Source organism: Chiloscyllium plagiosum, unplaced genomic scaffold (assembly GCF_037043375.1).
Source record: "Chiloscyllium plagiosum isolate Xiang-an unplaced genomic scaffold, Cpla_swu_hap1 HiC_scaffold_29, whole genome shotgun sequence".
NCBI classification, from domain to species: Eukaryota; Metazoa; Chordata; class Chondrichthyes; order Orectolobiformes; family Hemiscylliidae; genus Chiloscyllium; species Chiloscyllium plagiosum.
The window spans coordinates 102,339,188-102,362,644 of record NW_028270167.1 but is presented as its reverse complement, the minus strand read 5'-3'; the positions used below and the strand labels follow the sequence as shown (position 1 = coordinate 102,362,644).

General features: G+C 41.6%; 1 gene segment (V, D, J or C); it reads left to right on the top strand.

The window, feature by feature from the left end:
* The first annotated feature begins 1,797 nt into the window (after positions 1-1,797).
* On the top strand, positions 1,798-20,115 carry LOC148142473 (Ig heavy chain C region-like). The segment is given in 5 exon segments: positions 1,798-1,831; positions 13,301-13,606; positions 16,683-16,994; positions 18,936-19,244; positions 19,700-20,115. Coding segments are annotated over 5 exon segments (1,338 nt in total).
* Positions 20,116-23,457: the final 3,342 nt, after the last annotated feature.

Genomic DNA, 23,457 nt, shown 5'->3' with positions numbered 1-23,457 from the left:
AAAAAAAAGATGCAGGGAGAGACATTCTGCAATGTAAGGAGGTGCTTCTAATCTCCGGGTCCAAACTGTTTAGTGACATACACTCACATTCTGAACATAATCACTTTAGACATGCTCTATATTAGGTTGCTGAAACTGAATTTAGAAACCCAGATTAGAAATGGTATGTTATTTTGTAATGTGAGAGAGACTTTGAGTGACAGCAAAAATAAAGTCATTCACGTTTTTGGCTAATAATATTATTGAAGTTCTTTTTAGCTTTATCTGCTTGTGGTGGCATGTAGGATTAAAGGGAATTAACTTCTAATTGAATATTCTAAGTATAATCACTTTGGACACGCTCTGTATTCAGTTGCCTAAATTGAATTTTGAAATGTTTAGTATGAATTACATGTTATTTTGAGTGCGACAGAGACTTGCAGTATCCAGGGAAGAAAAGCTCAACTGTTTTATTAGCTAGTTATATGTTTGAACTTTAATTTTAGTTTTATCCGCGTGTGAATGAATGTAGAAATAAAGGGAGCTAACTTCCAGTTGAATTTGTTTTTTTTTAAACAATATACGTGCAACTATCATGTGAAACAGACCTGAAGCCACTCAAATTTACTTCCAAAAAGCTATTCAGCAAAACCACTATCCCAAGATGTGTATGTGTCCATGTGTAAGCAGAACCTCATGTAAAAACATGACCCCATGTGTTCGGGCTGTGCAAGCTGATACCAGGATCCAGTCTGAGCCTCCAGCAGGAAACCAACATGCGGAAGCTGTAAGCCTGCCCCTTCCGATGGCCATATAAATCCTGGGCACTGGACCGTAATTCAACACTCCTGGGTCGGATCTGTTTAGAAAGATCTTAGCAGAACCGCTTCCCACAAGTTATCAGAATGATTGTGTCGACACTTTTTCTCAGTTTGTTGCTGACTTTCTTATCATGTGAGTGTTTTTTGTTCAAGTCTCTCTTTGTGACTGTCTCAATGTTCGTCTACCGCAGGAATATAAAAGACTCAGCCATCATTTCATCAGCATTAATGCTCATGGTTTATTTGTTTTCTTTTTAAAGGTGTCCAGTCGGAGGTTGTTTTGACCCAGCCAGAGACAGAGACTGGCCGTCCCGCAGGCAGCCTGAAACTGACCTGTAAAACCAGCGGCTTCAATCTTGGCAGCTACACCATGCACTGGGTCCGACAGGTTCCCGGACAGGGTCTGGAGTGGCTGCTGTACTACTATAATTCAAACAGCAATAACTATGCACCAGCGATTAAGGGTCGATTTACTGCGTCCAAAGACACTTCAAACAGCATTTTCGCGTTGGACATGGAGAACCTGAAGATCGAAGACACCGCCATCTATTACTGTGCAAGAGAGCTCATGGGTACAACTGGGTTGACACTGCAATTATGACCAATACAAAACCCTAGTCAGCCTCCATTGTTTCAAACTAGTCAGTGATTACTTCTACAAACCGTCTTAACTTGCAGAGCAGTATTAGTTCTGTGCGGTTTAATGCCAGTATCACTATTTAATTTGTAAAAGTGTTGGGTAATTATTGATACACCAGTTGGGGATTTTGAGAATCAGCTCATGTGTTACTCTGTGAAGTATAAAACAGTATTAACATTAATCAAGAATGTTCAGAATTCACTAGCGCAATTATGTGATGAAGATTTATCGTGACATTATTTTGTCTGTGGTTCTGAAAATTTAAAACGATGGCAGATTTTTGATTTGTTTTATACAGAGCTAGTTATTGTGTGACCCAGTCCAGAGGATGTAACACTGTGGTACGAACTTGATGACTGGGGCCAAGGGACCATGGTGACAGTGACTTCAGGTAAGACCCTTGAACTTTCTTAGTGACTTTTTAAAAACTTTCTATTCATGTGACTAATTTTTGAATTAAATGAAACTCAGATTCTGTGCTGAGTTTGGTTTGGTTCGGATTGATTTTTGTTCAGATTGATTACAGACTTCAGTTAAGGCTCAGCAAATAGTTACAATGGGGATGATGGAGTCAGTTGCTCGGTGTATCTCTTTTTTTGTTCAGATGGGCATTCTGTGTGGCTGGGTTACTTGAAACGCCTAATGTCTCTTAATCAGTCAGCTATAAATAATGGTTAATGTCAGTGACAACCTGACTGTGAGTTTTATTATCAACAACAAACGCTAAGAAATCAAAGATGTTCGAGACATTACTAAACATGATTAAAATATGCTAAAATATCATTATTAATTTCTTGAATGTATGTTCTTACCCTGATTATATTTTCGCATTTATTTTGTTAATTAGTTGATGACAAGCAGGTTAGAAACTGTCATAAAATTTTCTTGCGGTGCTATATTGCATTCTGTTGATTAGATTCTGAGTTTGTTTTACTTGATTCTGTTGAATTGAGTTGATTGGATTTTGGCTTTGTTTTGGTTGATTCGGTTTGAACTGTGTTGATTGGATTCTGACTTTGTTTTTACTTGGTTTTGTTGAATTGTGTTGATTGGCTTTTGAAATTGTTTTATTTGATTCTGTTGAATTGAATTGTTTGGATTCTGATTATGTTTCATTCAAATCTGTTGTTTTGAGTTGATTGGATTCTGATTTTATTTTCCTTGATTCTGTTGAATTGAGTTGATTGGATCTTATTCAGTTTGTGAAATTGATCAGCGTTTTTATGCTTTCTGTAATCGGTGTTTTCTTTCTGGTGAGGAGATTGACTCTCTGGATTACTTTTCATTACCAATGTTTGTGAAGTTCTTTGGTTTTTCATGAATCATTTCTGCATTTGTTAAACTTATATGACACATTTTTCTCTGCTTGATTGAAAACATTACATCCATTTGTAACGGTCTGAAAAACAACTTAAGGCAGAAACCCGGAAGTGTGAGAAATGAAAAAAACGAGTTTTTAATGCATTGACTTTTTAAAACAAAACTCAGTTCTAATTGTAAACTAACTGAATTTTGTTTTGAGTAGCCTCATTCAAAATAAAATTTGGGACTAAAATCTGAAACTACAGAATTGGTCAGATTATGTAATTGAAACTAACTTAAAATTATAATGTGGTAATATTTGTCCATTCAGTAATTTTGGTTTGACCATGAAGTGAATAATCAATATATGCCTTCAACCGCCCTACTGTGCGCTGCACAAGATTGTCACGATCAGGAAGGGTGTACAGGTTGGAAATAAATTGAACTGTTGCCAGAAACGTTACAGCTTTAAGTGTTAAGTCCCCTCACAAACAAGGCTGCTGTTATGACTTGTTATTTCTATTCAATTTAATCATTAGTTTGCTGGATTCTGAGCAGGTTTGTTAGACTTCAATTTGTTTTTTTTTGTGAGGTTGCATCATGTTCTTGGTTCTATTGAAAATGTTTGCAGAGCGAGTTCTGCTGCAAACACACCGTGTTGTGATCTGGTGATCGTTGATCTGTTGAGGAGGGACTGTGCTTGAGTAACATTAAATGTGTTATATTTGGGAAACCGTTTCTGGTTTCTACATTGTTCTTGCAATGTTAACATGGTTGGTGACAGTGAACCGCTCCAGGTTCCCCATTCATTGCAATCAGCATGCGAGTTTAAATTTCATAAAGCCTATTATAAAGTGAAAGACAAATCACAAAGGTTTTAGAAATGAAGGGAAAACAGACACCTTCGGGCGCCATTTTTACTTAAAAGTAATAATTAAGGATTAATCTAATCCATGCTTTACAATCCAAATTCAAAACGCCACTATCTAGTTCAATCACAAGGTCTGTCTCTAAACAGTTTACAAGTCATAGAGAAATATAAATAGAATTTCAAAAGTCTAATGTTATAATAGTTCTTGCTCTTGAGCAAAAATGCCATGACTGTGTTATAATTGATCAAGAAACACCTTTCAATTCCGCTGTACACTACATACATATTTTTCTGGCTGGAAAAGATCAATGGCAAAAACCATTTGGAAATTCTGCTCAATTCTATGAAGAACAGGTCCGTTTCACTGCTTTGATCAGTTTCACACGTAACTTGAGTTAATTAATTGTTATGTCCCTGATTAAACTGGATTTACAGGATAAAAATAAAACATTAACTGAATTATTTAATCTGCACAGTGCTTTAGGTGTTCCCAATCTGTGCATTTTAAATGAATAGTTACATTTTACAACACAATATCAACTGAGGAGTCATTTGTTCGGAAACAACTGCTATAGTGAATTATGTGACCAAGGCCAAATTTCGAATTAATTAAAATAATCCACTCATGACCTCGCAGGGCAGCATGGTGTCTCAGTGGTTGGCACTTCTGCCTCACAGAGCCAGGGTCCCAAATTCGATTCCACCGTCGGGTGACTGCCTGTGTGGAGTTAGCACATTCTCCCTGTGTCTGCGTGGGTTTCCTTCGGGCGCTCTGGTTTCCTACCACAGTCAAAAAGATGTGCAGGTCAGGTGATTGGCTGTGTTAAATTGCACACAGTGTTCAGGGATGTGTCGGTTAGGGTGCATTAGTCAGGGGTAAATATAAATTAGGGGGAATGGGTCTGGCTGGGCTACTTACTGTCCAGAGGGTCAGTGTGGAATTCTTGGGCCAAATGGCCTGTTTCTATACTGTAGGAACCTTACTCTTAAAACCATGGGAGTGCTTGCTGCAAACGCAGAGAATCCATATTAAATCGATGTGTTCAGACGGATGCAGAGTACACAAATTTGCAGAAGACATGAACTAGAGGATAACAGAGCACATTGTTTATTCAGAAACTTAAAATAGAGTAATATTTATTTTAATAAATATACTTGACCGATTTATTGCAATGTAGCGATCGGAAGGAATCTGCTCACATTAGTTAAGTGTGACAATCATTTAGATTAGATTTCCTGCAGTATGTATCGGGCCATTTGGCCCAACAAGTCCACACCGACCCTCTGAAGAGTAACCCACCCAGATCCATTCCCCTACCCTATATTTACCCCTGACTAATGCACCTAACACTATGGACGATATAGCATGACCAGTTGACCTGACATGCACATCTTTGGATTGTGGGAGGAAACCCACACAGACACAGGGGAGATTGTGTAAACTCCACACAGGCAGTCACCCGAGGCTGGAACCGAGCCTGGGTACCTGGATCTGTGAGGCAGCAGTGCCCACATTTACTTAGACATCCACTAAAGCGGGCAACTCCAGACAGAAGCATGTTTTCAATTCATACCTTTTTAAACATTTTCGTTTATTAAAAGCTGTTAACAAGAATATGACCTTGCCCTAATTCCTCCAACAGAAATGCTTTCCACACTGGAATGCAGTACTGACTTTATGCAGTGCATGCAAAATCTCCACAGTTCAAGGAACGTTTTAAGAATATGTAAAAATAATTTAGAGAATAATCCATTTCCTCCGGATCTGTGCTTTAATTGGCGATATTTCCCACCTCAATAATTTTGTTAAATACAATGACTTATTAAGTTTATTAACTCAGTGGTTATTTATGTTCATTGTGAACACATTCTCATTCACATTAATCCTCTGGTTAGTTCCTCTGATGAATGTTCAATTACAGTGAATATATTTGACGTGAGGAGTTGAGCAATCTATCCTCTAGGATTAAGTCTGTTGTGCAGTTTGTTTCTGTGCTATCTCCGACTAACTTGTTAACGGTCCTGACCATTTGTAGATTGTCCAGTTCGGATACCTGAATATCAGACAGTTCAATTTTATCTTGAGCTTCAAAACCACTTTTATCTGCCAGAAATACAATATTCGATTAGGTGCCTCAGAATTGAGAGCCCTGACTAAGTTGTTCCAATCAGAACGAACGTTTCAGGAACAAAAGGCAGATAGCAAGAGTTTTGAAATTGGTTGTTGGCAACAAGAGATATTTGATTGAGCGAGGCAGAGGGAAATATGCTGCATATTTTCTTTGTGCCTCAGTTATGCAGGACATGTTCCGTGGCACAATGTAGAATCAGAATTTTTTTGCATCTTATTATTTGAATACCTATTATCAGCTTTTAATGTCACTGGCAACGGTCATATTACACTTAAAAACATTTTAATCTTTTCCAAACTAAGTAGACCGTCTGGTGCAGCAACATTCACAGGGGAAAGAGGAAGGGAGTTCGAGGTTGGAATCCAGTGACAGTGAATTGATGGCAATGCAATTCCTAGATTTATTCCGCTGTAGTTCCCATAGAGTTTGAACAATTTGGAGCTGCTGTCAAAGCATTCTTGGATAAATGTTGAAATATTACTTTCATTGTACGAAAATTCTGGAACAATCCCTGGTTGTTGGAAGGTGACAATAACTAACATGGTTTATGTATTGTCAAAACAGGTGGGCTGTGTTCTCCGTGATAGTGTCAAGCTCATTGTGTTCAGGTCTGTTGTGATGTTGTAGTAGAGTCCCTGATTCTGTGCCAGGTGGCCTGTGTTCACTTACAATATGTTAGAGAGGTATGTAACACAATCTCTTATCAGGTTACTTCAGTGCAAGAAAGCAGATTGACATGTCTGGGTGTTTGTTGGAATTCCACTCACAGAGGCCAATGAAATCTATTCAATCGCTGTCCTGACTTGTGTCTCTTAGATATTAAACAGAATTTTGGTGGTTAGCAGCTTTTTCCAGATCAATGTTTGTTCACAAGCTTTTGGGTATCGCTAGATGGGGTTAATGGAGTAAGTGCTCAAAGAAATCCCAGCTTTTGACTTGCTGTTCTAACAATATCATTTATAACTAATCCAGAATGAATCATTTTCGAAGCATATTTGATGAGATTATGCTTAGGCTGTTTTACTTGATATTAAACCAGTGCTGGAGCTAAATTTGATTGTTCAGTACGGTGGGAGTTCCGCTGAATCCAACACTTGCTGCAGATGGTGAAAGCTTTTCAGTTGGTCTTCAATTGCTATCTCAGTCCATCCAGTACCTCTGCTAAGAATTCTTTTTCCAACAGGAGTCAAGCCAATGTAATCACTGTTTATCTCAACAGGTGTGAGCTCTTGTGCCAAAAACATGAAAACAATTTGGTGAAGAGGGGGTCTCTGGATGCGATAGGTTAACCTTGCCTTCTCTCCACAGGAGCTGCCAGACCTGCTGAGTTTCTTCAGAAATTTCTGTCTTTATTTTGGTTTTCTAGCATTTAAAGTTTGTTGTTTCATTTAAAAATGTTATGTTCGATGAAGCACGTTCTTCAGAGAAAAGATGCATTTGAACAAATTGCGAATGTTCAGAGATATTAAATATCAGAGAATCATTGAATTGGAGCGCCCTGATCTCGAGCTGTAGTTTCACAAGAAACCAATATGAAGTAACAACACACTCCAGAGCGCAGTGGCTGCTGTAATTGGGTGGAAGTTATTTTGATCACTCAAATAGAGAATGTCAATGATCCTGTTCCAAATAATCAACAGAAGTTTTTCCTAAAGCATGTGTGAAACAATTAATTTGTTGAAATATTTTAATAAAAAGTGTTCACCGCCAGTGCTAGCTTAATGAATGACACAATGATAGGAAGGTCGGAGCAAGAGGAAGGCACTCAGCCCCTCGAGCTGTTCCACCACTTACTTCGATCATGGAGCATCTGTGAGCTAAATCCACAGGTCTCCCTTTGGCTAAAACTCTTCAACACCTTTGATTAACAAGCAAAAACTATCCCAGATTTACTGATTCGACTGCCCATAACAAAGAGAGACACCATTTCTGAAAGACATTCCTGTGAGTACTGTGACACAATGAGGCTGGAATTAATTACTCATGAAAGTAAACTTTAAATCTCTGACAATTTCCAATTGAAACATCCCAATCATCATATTTCTTTAATTTAACACTATACTTCCCTGGAATAAAGAAATGTAATGTGTATTGCCTTGCTAAAAACGCGGGAAGCTTCCTTCCTATTGTATGATTAAGAAAGAGCTCTGTTCATTCAGTGAAAACACAGTCAAATCACACAAAACGAAATCATGTCATCTTGTGGAGACACACAAGTGCCTCAAATAATTTTCAATTCTTCCAGTGGTTGTTTGAATCTCTAGACAGGTGTGGAAGTGTCAGACTTTTTATATCGCCTTGAGAAACCAGTTATCATCAGTCTATTTGAATTGCTGAAGTTTGTGTGGTATTAGCACATTCACAGCGCTGTTAGGAAGTGAGTCCCATGGCTGTGATCAAGGAAGAGGAAACGGGCAGGGAAATAGTTAAGAGTCAAGTTGAAGTCTAATTTGGAGGAGAGCTTTCAGGTGAAGCATTTACATGCATGTGCGCCCTTATCCTCAAGGATCACAGTTTTGGAACATGCATGCAAAATGGAAGCTGAAGAAGGCCCCACGGCCCCTCTAGAAGGCTATTCCATTCATGGGATCATCATTAATCTTGCTGCTCACCAGTCTTCCCAACACACCGATAACATTGAACCTGATTGTTTACTGTTCAGCAAAAGGATGGTGGAACTTTGGAATTCTCCACCACAGAAATTGATTCAGGACAAAATCTTAGATGATTTCAATAAGGAGATAGATTCCTTCAATCCTTAAAAAATGCTCCGGATATGTGGGAGAAAGGCAAACAGGGTACAATATTGGTTGAAAGCCATGAAAACATTGAATGGGACATGGTTTGTAAGTTTGCATGTAACGCCAACATTGGTGGTATAATTGGCAGTGAAAGTTATCTGAACGTACACTGAGATCTTGATCAGCTGGGCCAATGGGCTGAGGAGTGGCAGATGGAGTGTAATTTAAATGAATACGACGTGTTGCTTTTTGAGAAGTCAAATCAGGTCACAACTTACAGAGTTAATGGTAGGGCACTGGGTAGTGATGTTGAACATAGGGCCCTGAGGGTCCAGACTCATAGAGTCTTACAGAGTTCATGGTAAGGCACTGGGTAGTGATATTGAACACTGAGGATCCTGAGGTCCAGACTCGTAGATTCTTGAAAGCGTCTCAAGTAGCTAGTGTGTTGAAGGCGTTTGGCACATGTACCTTCATTGGTCAGAGCACTGAGTGCAGGGTTAGGGCTTCATGTTGTAACTGTCCAAAACATTGGAATGAACTGCCAGAGGAAGTGGTAAATGCAGAGATAGGTCCAACATTTAGAAGACATTTGAATAGCTCCATGAACTGGATAGGTCTGGATGGATATGGGCCAAAGGCAGGCAAGTGGAATTAGTTTAATTCGGGAACTCTGGTCAGCATGGATGAGCTGGACCAAAGGAACTGTTTCTGTGCTGTATGATTTTATGACTCACTGACTTTATGGTGGAGTAGGCTCAAAGTTAGAAGGTGAGCAAGTGAGGGGCTAGATTGGGCATGTGGGAGAGTTTGGGCTGGTAGGCTGTGAGGTGTTGGCTGGCTGCTGGGTAAGCTTGCATGCACTCTGTCTGGCAAGGTGGCATCAAGGTAAATGGTAATGGTCACAGGATAATTTGGTCGAATTGTGCTTGGTAGGTGAGGGGTAGTTTGAGCTGAAATGCAGGAGGTCTGTCTTTGCCAGGCTGGTTTATGGAGAGGTGAGCAGGATGCCAGGCTGGTTAGTGCAGAGGTGGGCAGTGTGCCAGGCTGGTTAGTGCAGAGGTGGGCAGAGTGCCAGGCTGGTTAGTGTAGAGGTGGGCAGTGTGCCAGGCTGGTTAGTGCAGAGGTGGGCAGAGTGCCAGGCTGGTTAGTGTAGAGGTGGGCAGTGTGCCAGGATGGTTACTGTAGAGGTGGGCAGAGTGCCAGGCTGGTTAGTGTAGAGGTGGACAGTGTGCCAGGCTGGTTAGTGTAGAGGTGGGCAGAGTGCCAGGCTGGTTAGTGCAGAGGTGGGTAGAGTGCCAGGCTGGTTAGTGCAGATGTGGGCAGTGTGCCAGGCTGGTTAGTGTGGAGGTGGGCAGAGTGCCAGGCTGGTTAGTGCAGAGGTGGGCAGGATGCCAGGCTGGTTAGTGCAGAGGTGGGCAGGATGCCAGGCTGGTTAGTGTAGAAGTGAGCAGCATGCCAGGCTGGTTAGTATAGAGGTGGGCAGGATGCCAGGCTGGTTAGTGTAGAAGTGAGCAGCATGCCAGGCTGGTTAGTGTAGAGGTGGGCAGAGTGCCAGGCTGGTTAGTGTAGAGGTGGGCAGTGTGCCAGGATGGTTAGTGTAGAGGTGGGCAGAGTGCCAGGCTGGTTAATGTAGAGGTGGGCAGTGTGCCAGGCTTGTTAGTGTAGAGGTGGGCAGAGTGCCAGACTGGTTAGTGTAGAGGTGGGCAGTGTGCCAGGCTGGTTAGTGCAGAGGTGGTCAGTGTGCCAGGCTGGTTAGTGTAGAGGTGGGCAGTGTGCCAGGCTAGTTAGTGTAGATGTGGGCAGAGTGCCAGGCTGGTTAGTGTGGAGGTGGGCAGAGTGCCAGGCTGGTTAGTGTGGAGGTGGGCAGAGTGCCAGGCTGGTTAGTGTGGAGATGGGCAGTGTGCCAGGCTGGTTAGTGTAGAGGTGGGCAGTGTGCCAGGCTGGTTAGTGCAGAGGTGGGCAGAGTGCCAGGCTGGTTAGTGTGGAGGTGGGCAGTGTGCCAGGCTGGTTAGTGTAGAGCTGAGCAGAGTGCCAGGCTGGTTAGTGCAGAGGTGGGCATAGTGCCAGGCTGGTTAGTGTAGAGGTAGGCAGAGTGCCATGCTGGTTAGTGCAGAGGTGGGCAGAGTGCCAGGCTTGTTAGTGTAGAGGTGGGCAGAGTGCCAGACTGGTTAGTGCAGAGGTGGGCAGTGTGCCAGGTGGTTAGTGTAGAGGTGGGCAGAGTGCCGGGCTGGTTAGTGCAGAGGTGGGCAGAGTGCCAGGCTGGTTAGTGTAGAGGTGGGCAGTGTGCCAGGTGGTTAGTGTAGAGGTGGGCAGAGTTCCAGGATGTTTCGGGGGTGGAAGGTCACTGTAATGAAGTGACAGGGGGACGTGTTGTCAAAATGCAAAGCTCGGAGTCTGGCAAAATGGTAGGTGGTAAAGGACAGATGCGAAAGGAGCTGGGATGCAATGTGCACAGGTTGACTTGGGTAAGGTGAGAGGTCAGTGATCAAGGGCTGAGGTCATGTCTTGGGTAGTGGGCTTTTGTCAGAGGTTGAGAAAATGATGGTGCCAGGTCCAGTCAGGGCCAGATTCACCATGGGACAGGTGCAGGGCGGCAGGAGTGCAAATGAGTGAAAGGAATTGAGATCATATGTCCATCTGGAATATAGAATATAGAACATTACAGTGCTGTACAGGTCCTTCAGCCCTCGATGTGCACTGACCTGTGGAACCAATCTGAAGCCTATCTATCTTACACGATTCCATTTTCATCCATATGTTTATCCAATGACCTTTTCAATGCCCTTAAAGTTGGCGAGTGTACTATTGTTGCAGGCAGTGCGTTCCATGGCCCTACTACTCTCTGAGTAAAGAAACAACCTCTGACATCTGTCATCTATGTCCTCTCTTGCTAGCCATCACTATTCAAGGAAAAGACTTTCACTGTCCACCCTCTGTTTATCTTTTATGTCTCAATTAAGTCACCTCTCAACCTTCTTCTCTCAAATAAAACAGCCTCAAGACCCTCTTCCTTTCGTCATTAAACCTTCCCGCCATACCAATCAACATCCTGGTAAACCTCCTCTGAACTATTCCAAAGCTTCCACATTCTTTCTATAATGTGCTGACCAGAACAGTACACAATACTCCCAAGTGCGGCCCCACCAGAGTTTTGTACAGCCGCAGCCTAACCTCGTGGTTCTGAAACTCAGTCCCTCTATCGATGAAAGCCAACACAAAGTATGCCTTCTTAATAACTCTATCAAACTGGCTGGCAACTTTTCGGGATTTGTGTACATGGACACCGAGATCTCTCTGCTCAGCTACACTACCAACATGGATTGCCTTGGATGTGTTTCGTGTGATAGGGGCTGTGTGTTCTGGGCATGAATGGGTGTCTAGCAGGGGAGAGTTTGTCAATATGAGTGGGAATTTAGGTCTAGACAAAGTAAGTGCAGTGGTTAGTCTGAAAGATGAGATTTGCTGGTGAACTGCGTGTCAGTTTGATAGTTTTTAATGTTAAAGATTACTTGTTCATTTCTCAAATTATATTTACGTAAATACTCAGCTGTAACACTCCAAAGTCTCTGAACCTTAATGGTCCTCCATTTTTCAGAGGCCTCCAGAATTCAGATAATTGTAAATGAGATGTTTCAACTTCCAGACAATTGGCATGAGTTCAGCCGTGACAGCCATCCTCCCCATCCCAGTGCTCAGCTCCTGCCTGTGCTGCTGCTGCAGTGACCTTCCTCCCAGAGAGAACATTCTACCTTGCACTGATAAGTGAGGAAGGCTCACTAGGCCTGATTTCCAAGTATGGGGACAGCAAACACGAGGGGACACAACTTTAAAGTGAGGGGAGATAGGTATAAGACAGATGTCGGAGGTAGTTTCTTTACTCATTGAGTAATAAGGGTATGGAATGCTTTGCCTGCAACGGTAGTAGATTCGCCAAGTTAAAGTACATTTAAGTCGTCATTGGACAAACATATGGACGTACATAGGATAGTGTAGGTGGGATGGGCTTCAGATTAGTATGACAGGGCAGCGCAACATCGAGGGCCGAAGGGCCTGTACTGCGCTGTAATGTTCTATGTTCTATGATTCACTCTGATTTCTGTCCGGGGGTACTGCCAGCTGTTGGGTATTTCCAGCAGCACGGCACCTAGTGGGGCAGCACGCTGGTTTCGTGGTTAGTGCTGCTGCCTCACAGTGCTAGGGACTCGGGTTCCATTCCAGCCTCGGGTGACTGTCTGTGTGGAGTTGGCACTTTCTCCCCACGTCTGTGTGCATTTCTTCCCACACTCCAAAGATGTGTAAGTTGGGGGAATTGTAAATGTTGTGTTCAGTGATTGGGAGTTTAGGTGCATTAGTCAGGGTTAACTGTAGCATAATAGGGTAGGGGAATGGGTCTGGATGCGTTACTTTTCAGAGGGTGGGTGTGGACTTGTTGGGCCAAATGGCCTGTTTGCACACATTGTAGAATTTCGATGAATCTGCATTTCCTTGGTTTGTATTTTGTGAAACGTCTCTGCTCTTCACAGCAATCAAGTGAAAGTGTCAGTTGGTGAGATCTTCAAACAGTTACTGGGGTGGGATCAGGATGTTCTTCGTCCTAAATTATATGGTAATGGTCAAGGTCGAGGGCATGTTTCTAAAGAGGGAACCAATGATCATGATCAGCAACTGGTAGGAAACAAAAATAAACCCCAGTTATGCTGTAGACTCAGCGGGAGCATACTGGCAAACGTTTACAGCTGAGGATACATTTGAGTAACTGATAAGGTCAAATTAACAGAAACTAACATGCTCAATTGGTCATTCTATTGTAGAGACACCGTCTCCCCCCACACTTTATGGCCTGGTCTCCTCCTGTCAGGAGCACAACACCGGTTCTCTGATCGTTGGTTGTTTGGCGATGGACTATTCCCCTGACGTCACCAAGGTAACCTGGAAGAAAGGTGAGGAGCTGATCACGACTGGATTGAAGACTTACCCATCAGTGAGAAACAAGAAGGGAACCTACACCCTGAGCAGCCAGTTAACCCTGCCTGGGTCAGTGGTAGATTGCCCCAGTGAAATCTACTGTGAGGTTCAACACAGCGGGTCACACAAGAGCAAAGAAATGCCATGTGTTGGTAAGTGTTGTGGGAACTGAGATAAACAGAGCATCTGTGGATTTACATGAATAAGGCATTATTTATAACCGTTTTCACAGAATCACCTTATATAGCACAGGAAAAAGTCCCTTTGATCCATCCAATTCACGCCTATCAATAACAGCCACCTAACTATTCCAGTCTCATGTGCCAGCACATGATCCATTGCCTTGTGTGACTTGCCCTTGCAAGGATACTTCATACCTATTATGAGGCGCTCAGTCTCTACATGACTTATAGGTGCTGAGCTCCAGGCTAACACCACCCTCTGTTTGATTTTGTTTTCCCCTGAGATCCATTTGGAAGCTCCTGGCCTTACCTTCACCCTGTGCCCCTGAGGCATTGATCTCTCCATCAAGGGGAAAGGTTTCATCCAGTTTACCCTGTCTATGCCTAAAATAATTCTAGACATCATGATAATCATCTCCCTAATTCTCCTCTGCTCCAAGGAAAACCCCTGTCCATCTAAACTAGTTTCATAACTAAAACCCTCCAACCCAGGCAAGATCCTGGCAAATCTCATCAATACTGCCTTCAGTGCAATCACATTCCTTCGATAACATGCACACAACGCTTCAGTATGGCCTAACCATCTCACCACTCTTCATTGTCAATGTCTAGGCTAATAAAAGCAAATATCCTCCCACTTTCTTAGCCTCTTTATCCAGACGACACAGTACTATAGGGGATCGGTGGGTACATGCACCAAAGATCCTCAGGCCTTTCCAGGGTTCCACCATTCAAAACGTCATACCTGACAGATTCTTCTGCCGAATTACATCACCTTACATTTATTCAGAATAATTTCCATTTGCAACTTTTCTCTTCACATACAACCAACCCTTTTATATCCTCCTGCAATCTAAAGCCATTATGCTCATGACTTACTACCATGACAGTTTTCATTTCATCTGTGAATTCACAGGTTAATCCTCCTAAATTTGAGCCTCAATCATTGGTATGTAAGAGAAATAGCAAGGAAATCAACACTAATCCCTACAGAACACCAGGAGACATAGATTTCCTGTCACGCAGACACCCGATGACTATTAACTCCTGCTCCCACCACTCAGCCAGTTCTAGATCCAATCTGTCAAATTAACTCGGATCCCATTGGCTCTGATTATTGCTATCATCTGGACATCGAGTTATATCTATGAAAACTACTATCAAATTGTTACACATGACTTCCTCTCAATAAAACCGTGCTGAAAATTGTTGATTTATCTTCCAAATGAAGACTAAATTCACTTGTCAATAGTTTCCTTACAACTGAGACTAGCTTGAGTGATCTATGTTTTCATTATTTATCCCTTCCTTTGTCCTGCATAACAGTGCAACGTTGGCTGATCTACACTCACTTGGCACAACTGCTGTGGCCAGACAGGAATTCTAAATTATTGTCAGCGACCCAACTATTTCATCCTTTGGATCGCTCAACCGCTTGGTATACTTTTCATCTGCCCTGGAAATATAACCACTTTTCATTCAGCAAGACAACACAGAACATCATATCATGTGTCCTAATTTCTGAAAGTACATCACAACACCCCTCCATGATTTCTGTCCCCACATTGTCCCTCTTCCTAGTGAACACTGACACAACACATTCGTTTTGACCACAACCTAATCCTCCGGCTCCACTCCAATAATAACACTTAATGGGCATTACTGTTTCCCGAATAATTCTTTTATTATGAATAAGTCTGTAACTTTTAAAAATATTTTCCTTTCTTTTGACTGCTATTATTTTCTCATGGTCCCTTTTGCTCTTCTAATTCCTTTGTCTTTCAAACTCCCCCTTGCATGTTCTGTATTCCATATTAGTTTCTATTGTTTTGAGATTTCAGTATAGACCGGAAGCCTCCCTTGTTTCTCTTTATCTCTCCCTCCATGCCCTTTGGTGTCCAGAGCCCGCTGCATTCTTGGTACCATGCAGTGGCTTCCTGGTAAATGTCCTCCCTGTGATTTTCCTATCTCTTTCTTAAATGTGTCACACTGCTCTGACTCAGATTTACCAATAAGTGTCAGCTTCCAGTCCACTCTGGTCAAGTCATTACCAGATCTTACTAAAATTGTCCTTCCCCTTTTCAGAACTTTGGGCCAATTTCTATTCCTTTGCAGTACAATCTGAAATCCAACTGATTTACGATCACTGTCTGCAAAGTGCTCCACCATTGGTGTTTTACCCACTGGGTCCACTTCATTCCCTAAAGTTAAGTCCAGGTTCACCCCTCTCTTGCAAGGTCTGGATTAAAATTCTCTGTATTAAACACATACTTTGTTCAAATATTCTCCTGGGGCTATTTTCAGAATTGTGCTCCCTCTAAGTTTTTGACAAAGTGAATATCCAAGCCTATGCTGAGGAAGTGAAAAACCTCTTTTCTCATTCCCCTATTTAATTTACATGTCTCTGAAATTTGCCCATGTATTTGCACTTGGTATTTTGGACCAATAGTAAGGTCTATCGTGCTCTCCCAATCGTTATGTTTGCTGTATTTTGGTTTTGAAGTACTGTCCATTTGCCTTTGTTCAAGGAGGTATCCATGATTTCATTTCTCTTTACAGCCTAAAATACTATTGTCAGAATTGCAACAGAAACAACATTCTGTACCGCACACCCCTGCCCCCATCATTTTCTATCTTTCCCTGTCTCGCCTGAAGGCACTAAATCCTGGAATATTGAATAGCCGCTCCTGCCCGGCTCTCAATATGTCTCCGTGATAGCAATGACATCATTTCTTCATTTATGCAAGTAATTCGTCTGCCTTGTTCATCAGACTCTGTCATTAAAACGAATACCATCCAACGTTGCTATCTCCCTTCTGATGTTACCGGCCTATAGTTTCTGTGCCTCCTTGATTCCCTTGCTGTGTCCTCTAAGTTTCGTCTTTCACATTGTCCTGCTGGTCTTTCTGTGTGGATCCCAGCTTCTCCAGCACTCTGCACAATTATGATTCTTGTATCCATTAACCATAAGAAACCTTGATATTTGAGAACTGATTGTATTTGTTATGAAATTCATCGGATAATGTATGCGATGTGTTTCCGAAAGGTACAGATCCTCTCCCACCAACCCTTCTCCTAACTGTGAGCTCCAGTGAAGAAATCGCAAGCAGCAAGTTTGCAACCGTCGTCTGTTCAATCATCGAGTTCCGTCCGAAGTCAATCTCCGTGAGTTGGTTGAAAAATGGCCGACCCTTGGATTCTGGCTTCTTCACGTCTCCCGTGTGTGAGGCGGACGGGAACTTCTCGGTGACGAGTCGGCTGATGGTCCCTTATGGTGAATGGTACAACAGTGCGGTCTATACCTGCCAGGTCACTCATGGAGAGAACACTCAAAGTAAAAACATCACCGCACTCCAGGGTAAGAGATACAGACTGAGAGAGCTACAAATCAATCTGAACTCTGATGTGAATCAAACACACGAATTTATCAGGCGTAGTAAACAGCACGGTACAGCTTCTCGTTTCCCAACATGCCACGTATCTCATTTCAGTTTGAGTGTTACATCAGCATTGCTCATAATTCAACCTTTTGGCAAGTCAGAAAAGCATGTTTCCTCTCTGTTGAAGATAGATAGAGACAGTGAGCTTTGTTAAATAGTTTATTGCCTGACCATGCTGGGAGAGGCATTCAGAGTGCTGAATGCTTGCCTGGTAGCTGCTTCAAGGATAAGTTTGGGGTGGAGGGGGATATTGGAGAGATATCTGATTGAAACATAGAAAATACTGAGAGACTGAGGTCGAGTGAATGTGAAATAGATGCTTTGACTGGTAGGCGAGACTAGGACCCAAGTGCACAGTCTCAGGGTCAAAGGGGCACCGTTTAGAACTGAGATGGGGAGGGTTTCTTCAGCCAGAGGGTGATGAGTCTGTGGAACATGTTGCTGCAGAGGGCTGTGGGGGCCAGGCCATTGTGTGTACTCAAGCCAGAGATAGATCGGCTCTTGTTTAGTACGGGGAGAAGGCAGGAGAATGGCTTTAGCCTGAAATGTCGATTTTCCTGCTCGTCGGATGCTGCCTGACCTGCTGTGCTTTTCCAGCATCATTCTGATCTAAACTCTGGATTGGCCGAACAGCCTTATTCTGATGCTCTATCAAATTGACGTGGTTAACATATGCAGTGACCCTTACTTGAAAATAAATCAAAATGCGTTCAATGCTTCATTCCCTGCTCAGGAATGACCTGTTGGTTGGACATTGTACGACATCGATTTTTATCTGGTCCTGAGCTCTTTAACTTCATTTATGGGATCAGACCACAGACCAAGTGGCTATCACATTTGATGAACTGGGATAAATGTGATCTCACTGAGCTTCTTTAAGATGCTCTCTGTAATTAGTGGATGAGGCAGGAGAATAAATTCTGGTGGGAATGCTACAATAGGGATGAATGAACTAGGAACTCGAGACAGGCTGATTTAGCCTGTTTGGGGTGGCGATGTTTACACAGTGAGTAGTGGATGTCTATAAAATTAGTGACATTTCCATCGCGTTTTTAGATTAATTTAAGAAGCTTTTGTTTGTTTTTTTTCTCTCCTGCTCTATGAAGAAATTAAAAAATGCAGCTTGGTAAATAAAGTGAAAGTACAGACCAGTTATGAACTAACTGAATGGAGGGAAAGACTTAAGGAGATGGGTGTCCTTCTCGATATCCAATGCTGTACTCAATGTCTTGTTTTCAGATCTATTCCAAACACAGCCCACGAGGAACAATGACATAAATTAGAGAATGACATCACACCAATAACGCAAAGTATTTTTAATCATGTTAAATATAATGAACAGAATTTCCATGGCTGTTCACTGCTCCTGTAACACTTTAGAACTCTGCAAAGAAAATAATTATTATTTATTATAATCTGTTCAAAATTTGGGATGTGATTTGGCAGTCAGTGTGACCAGCAGCACTTGCACCTAAAGGTTATGAACATGGAAATGAACTCATTATATTCAGATTACTCTTGTCACAAGTATCAATGGATGATCTTAAGTGAGAGACAAACTCCGAAAGAAAGATAATTCCATGGGTTACATGATGGTATCTTCGATGATTTTACTTTTTTCACAGGTTTCACTTGTTACAAAGCCAGTGTCCTTTCGGAATAATTACACAGGGTATGTTATAGATAATCACAAATGTTTCACAGATCAAAATACATCAACAATAGTAAGCATCGTTTCAGCAATAGTTGGAGTTGCCATTTTGAAGGTGGTGTCTTCACCCGGTGAAGGAGTAATCTGAGGATTGGCTGTTTGTATCAGAAAGGGGCATTTTTCATTGACTTTGATTTTTGTTTCATAGAAGATACCGAGTGCCACCCTAACACCGTTAAAATCCTCCCACCGCCAGTAGAACAAGTCTTACTGGAGGCGACGGTGACGTTAACCTGCGTTGTGTCCAATCTTCCTTCTGGAGTCAACGTGACCTGGAAACAAGAAAAGAAGCCTCTGAAATCAGAGATTGCTGAGCAGCCTGGACAGAATCCCGACAGCGTGATCAGCAAATTAGACATTTCTACTGAAGCCTGGATGAGTGGCGTTACTTTTGAATGTGTGGTGTACCATCAGAATCTACCGACTCCGCTGAGAGACTCCATCCACAAGGAGAAAGGTGAGCGGTGAGATTAAAGCACAAAGGATCCCATGTGTAATCCAGATCCAGTTACATCAATGGCAGGCTTTGATTGGTAATGAACCAACACCGTTGGGGGCATTAATGATGCATCTGAAGGCAGGATAGCTGAGTAGCTGATTAAGAAAAAGATGGACCAAAGGATATTGTATTCTGATTAAGTCAGATAAGGTAGGAAGAAGCCTGAGTTGTGACGCCACCATCAGCAATGACAAATGGCCAGAATGTCCTCGTTGTGGGCTGGAAACATGGAGGCAACTTTCACATTAAACTTTCCTTTTTTTAATGAACAGTATGCGTACCATTCTGCTCCTTTAGAAAACGAAAGTAAATAAATCCCAAATTAAACACGGTGTATTTTAATATTTAGCGAAATTGTGATATCGGTTCAGGATTTTTTTGGTTGATTTATATTTGTCTCAAATATTCTGCAGTGATTAATCCGCTGGAGCCATCAGTGTCGGTCCTCCTGCCACCAACAGAAGAAATCTCCGCTCAGAGTTTTCTCTCCCTCACCTGTTTGGTGAGAGGTTTCTCCCCCCGAGAGATCTTCGTCAAGTGGACAAACAATGACAAGCCGGTGAATCCCAGTAACTACAAGAACACTGAGGTGATGGCGGAGAGCGACAACACTTCCTTCTTCATCTACAGCCTGTTATCCATTACAGCGGAGGAGTGGGCCAGCGGTGCTTCTTACTCCTGTGTGGTGGGACATGAAGCGATTCCATTGAAGATCATCAACAGAACAGTCGATAAATCCAGCGGTAAACCGAGTTTTGTAAACATTTCACTTGCACTGATGGACACTGTTAATTCATGTCAATAAAAATCTCAAAGTTGCATTTAATAATTCAACAGAAGTAATGAAGTGTTTTTTTTTCCTCCAGTTGTGAGTTAAATACTGAATTAGTTGTTTCTCACTCTGACGTACATTGCATCTGTGTAGTTAAAGTGGATTATTAACAGGTCTAGAACGAGTGTCTTGTGCAGTTAATGTTCTCTGCTCAGATACACCCTGGGTCAGAGATAGAGTAAAGCTCACTCATTGCAGGATTCCGCCAAGGATGTTATCCATCCTAAATCCCTCTGTGACAAAATCTGACAATGTCCATTTTATGTCAAGGGTAGGGCACGAGTTTTGAACTTGGTGTTTTTGATTCCCCCAATTGGACATTCTTACAAAATTCATGTCAGTTTTAAACTGCCAAATTACACCAATTGGAAATGTAAATTTAAGGCACTTTAAAATTAAATTTGATTGGAACATACCAATCGTAAAGAGTGCAGAACAGTTTGAATGTAACCTTTGTTTCTGGGGAACTGCCAGGGATCTTGCGCCAGCGCATGAGTTGACAGAATGTATCTTCACTTTCACACCAAAGAGAATCAACAGATAAGTTGTTGTGGAGCAGAGGGGAGGGGAACGATGAATGGTCTGTCCTCTTGCTCCCTGTGCAGAGTTTTCATGGTGCATGTCCTCTGTAATGTAACCCAGTTGCTAACAGGGACAGTCAACTTCTTGCTTACTGTCCAAAGATTTAACATTTCCATGCAAAACAATACCTTTGAAGCATGTTAGACATGCTTGGCTCTGTTAACAAATGATTAACATTGATTCCCATAATCCAAAACTGGTGTTTGCATCGTCCCAGTTTGAATTCCATAGTTTTGTCTCAGTTTTCTGGAACACATGGGATCAATTCTGGTATTCGAATACCTGATATCATTTTGTTTCACATACAGAACACAAGTAGACATTTTCTAATAAACATATTCAGAAATGTTATCTCTGGGGCAGTGGGGATTTGAACTCACGCCTTTTCTCTCAGAGACAGAAGTTCTATCACTGCAACAGAGGAGTTGCTCATAAAACGCTTATCTCTGCACAACGATGGGAAATGTTTCCTGCAACACCAAGGTCAAAATCTAATTATGGGCAATGCATTAAAATTAGAACAATATATCAGAATAATAAAAATTGCAGTCTGGTATATGAACAGATACAGAGAGATGATCGCAAATGCACACGTAATAACATATATACGGGCTCTCACCTAAAGACACATATTTATGTGCACACTTAAATGTGCATATAGATAAGATGTCACACACGCATACTCGCACAGAGCCACACATACAAGTGGTACTTGAACACCCACCTAAGCTCATACAAAAAGTCACATACACCAAAAGAAAATCATTTGCACAAATGAACAGGAGTACTCACACATAACCATGAGAAACATCGACCCTTGGTAACACACAAATGGGCATGAATACATATACATTCATACAGCACAATGCGTACAGACATACACACATGAACACACAGATACAAAATCTGAAAAATGTCCTCCCACATGTCAACTCACACAGGCACGTAAGTGCACAGAGATAAACATTAATATCATTATTTTCCCATTTTCAGAATCACAAACATATGATGACAGAGGCAGCTTAATTAGTTATTATTAAACCACATTGATCAGCATGTATACAATATCACACGCACACACAAATTCAGAGTCTCACATGCAGACACACAAGTGCATAGATCAACAAATAGAGGAGTGTTTATTAAATAAGGATAATGGGCACAAGGATCAGCAAGTATCCACAAACAATAGCACAAACAAGCTTATCAGGAGATGGTTTGGGAAAGATTGCCACACAAGCAAACATCATCATCTAAATATAAACATCCATCAAAACATAACATTGCATGCTAACATTTATTAAGCATAAACATGAAAATAACCCAGTGTAGGTAGGATCTGAAACAGGCACATAAGCACACATTTTAGATAGCACTAATGAAAAGTGAACACTCACAAAGACATTACAAGATAAGCATAGGCAGCAACGAAGTGGCATATTAGCATGATGATGCTTACACACTGGGAAAAGACCAAAATTAAGGTGCACAAACACATGAGCACACCAGCAGTAAAGGAACAGGAATATGTTTATTGATGCACAGACTCCAACATGGGCAAGAGTGAAGTAAGAGACTCTTATAACCACATACACAAACATTAAAGGAAAACCAAACACACCAAGCAGTAGATCAAATAAATTAAGGGACACACGTACAAAAACATATTCCTAAATATACAGATCCTTCAAACAAAAATATGAAGCAATGTCCTGACTGTGATGTCACTTATATGCATGATTTGCCAAGCAATTGGTCACCAATACAAAAGATGAGAATCACATTTGAATTTTTATTCAGTGCTGGCCACAATTTTCAACTAAAGTGCTGTCACAGCCTATATTTAAAATATAATGATATAATTAAAATCATCATTCGTAATAAGCATTCCTCAAATAATAATATCCTTAAATAATAGATGAAAATAAAAATAATTTAAAACGTTCTGACATGGACAATGAAGAAAGAACATGTGCACTTAGTATTTGTAATTTCTTGCTGAGTCAATAATGCACTAATAGATACAGATAAGAGTCACACTTGAGAAATCCCTGACTGCTTTATGAAGATGTAATGGTCTCCAATTACATGACTTGGATGCAGATAGATCGATCTGGATCAATAGACAATCTAAATGCGTTCTCTCGGCTTTATATTCATAGATTCAATAGATCGCACTTGGATTGAAGACTATGAGGATGATAACAGCAACATCTGGACAACTGCTTCCACGTTCATCAACTTGTTCTTCCTGAGTATTTTCTACAGCGCTGCCGTCACTCTGGTGAAGGTGAGAATAATCACATCTTTCTCACGCCAAGCAGCCCAATATGTTTTGTGAAATCTCGAAGTGTGACATTGAATAAACATTAAATCTGAAAGTCCCTGATCATAAACATCTGCGTCATTGCTTTCTCTCTCTTTTCCAGGTTAAGTGAATGAGTTGTGGACCCCTTTGATTTTCCTGATCTGCTTATCAAGGTCTCTGAATTCCCAATCTCCAATCTGTCCTGTTGCTGACTCTAACAGTGAGATGACTCCAGTTTATCAGCGTGTAACTGAGACAATTATTGATGGATTTTCCTTTTTACTTTGATATCTTTGAGATGGTTGTGGTTGGAAGAATTTGTAGCTCGTTTGTTTTGTTTTTATATGTTGCCTACCCTTTCTGATGAGCCTTTGTATTCCCTTTCTTGTGACTGTTACTGATGTACAGAAAATTCCCAGCTCACAGCGCATGTGGTCTCGTCTCAATGT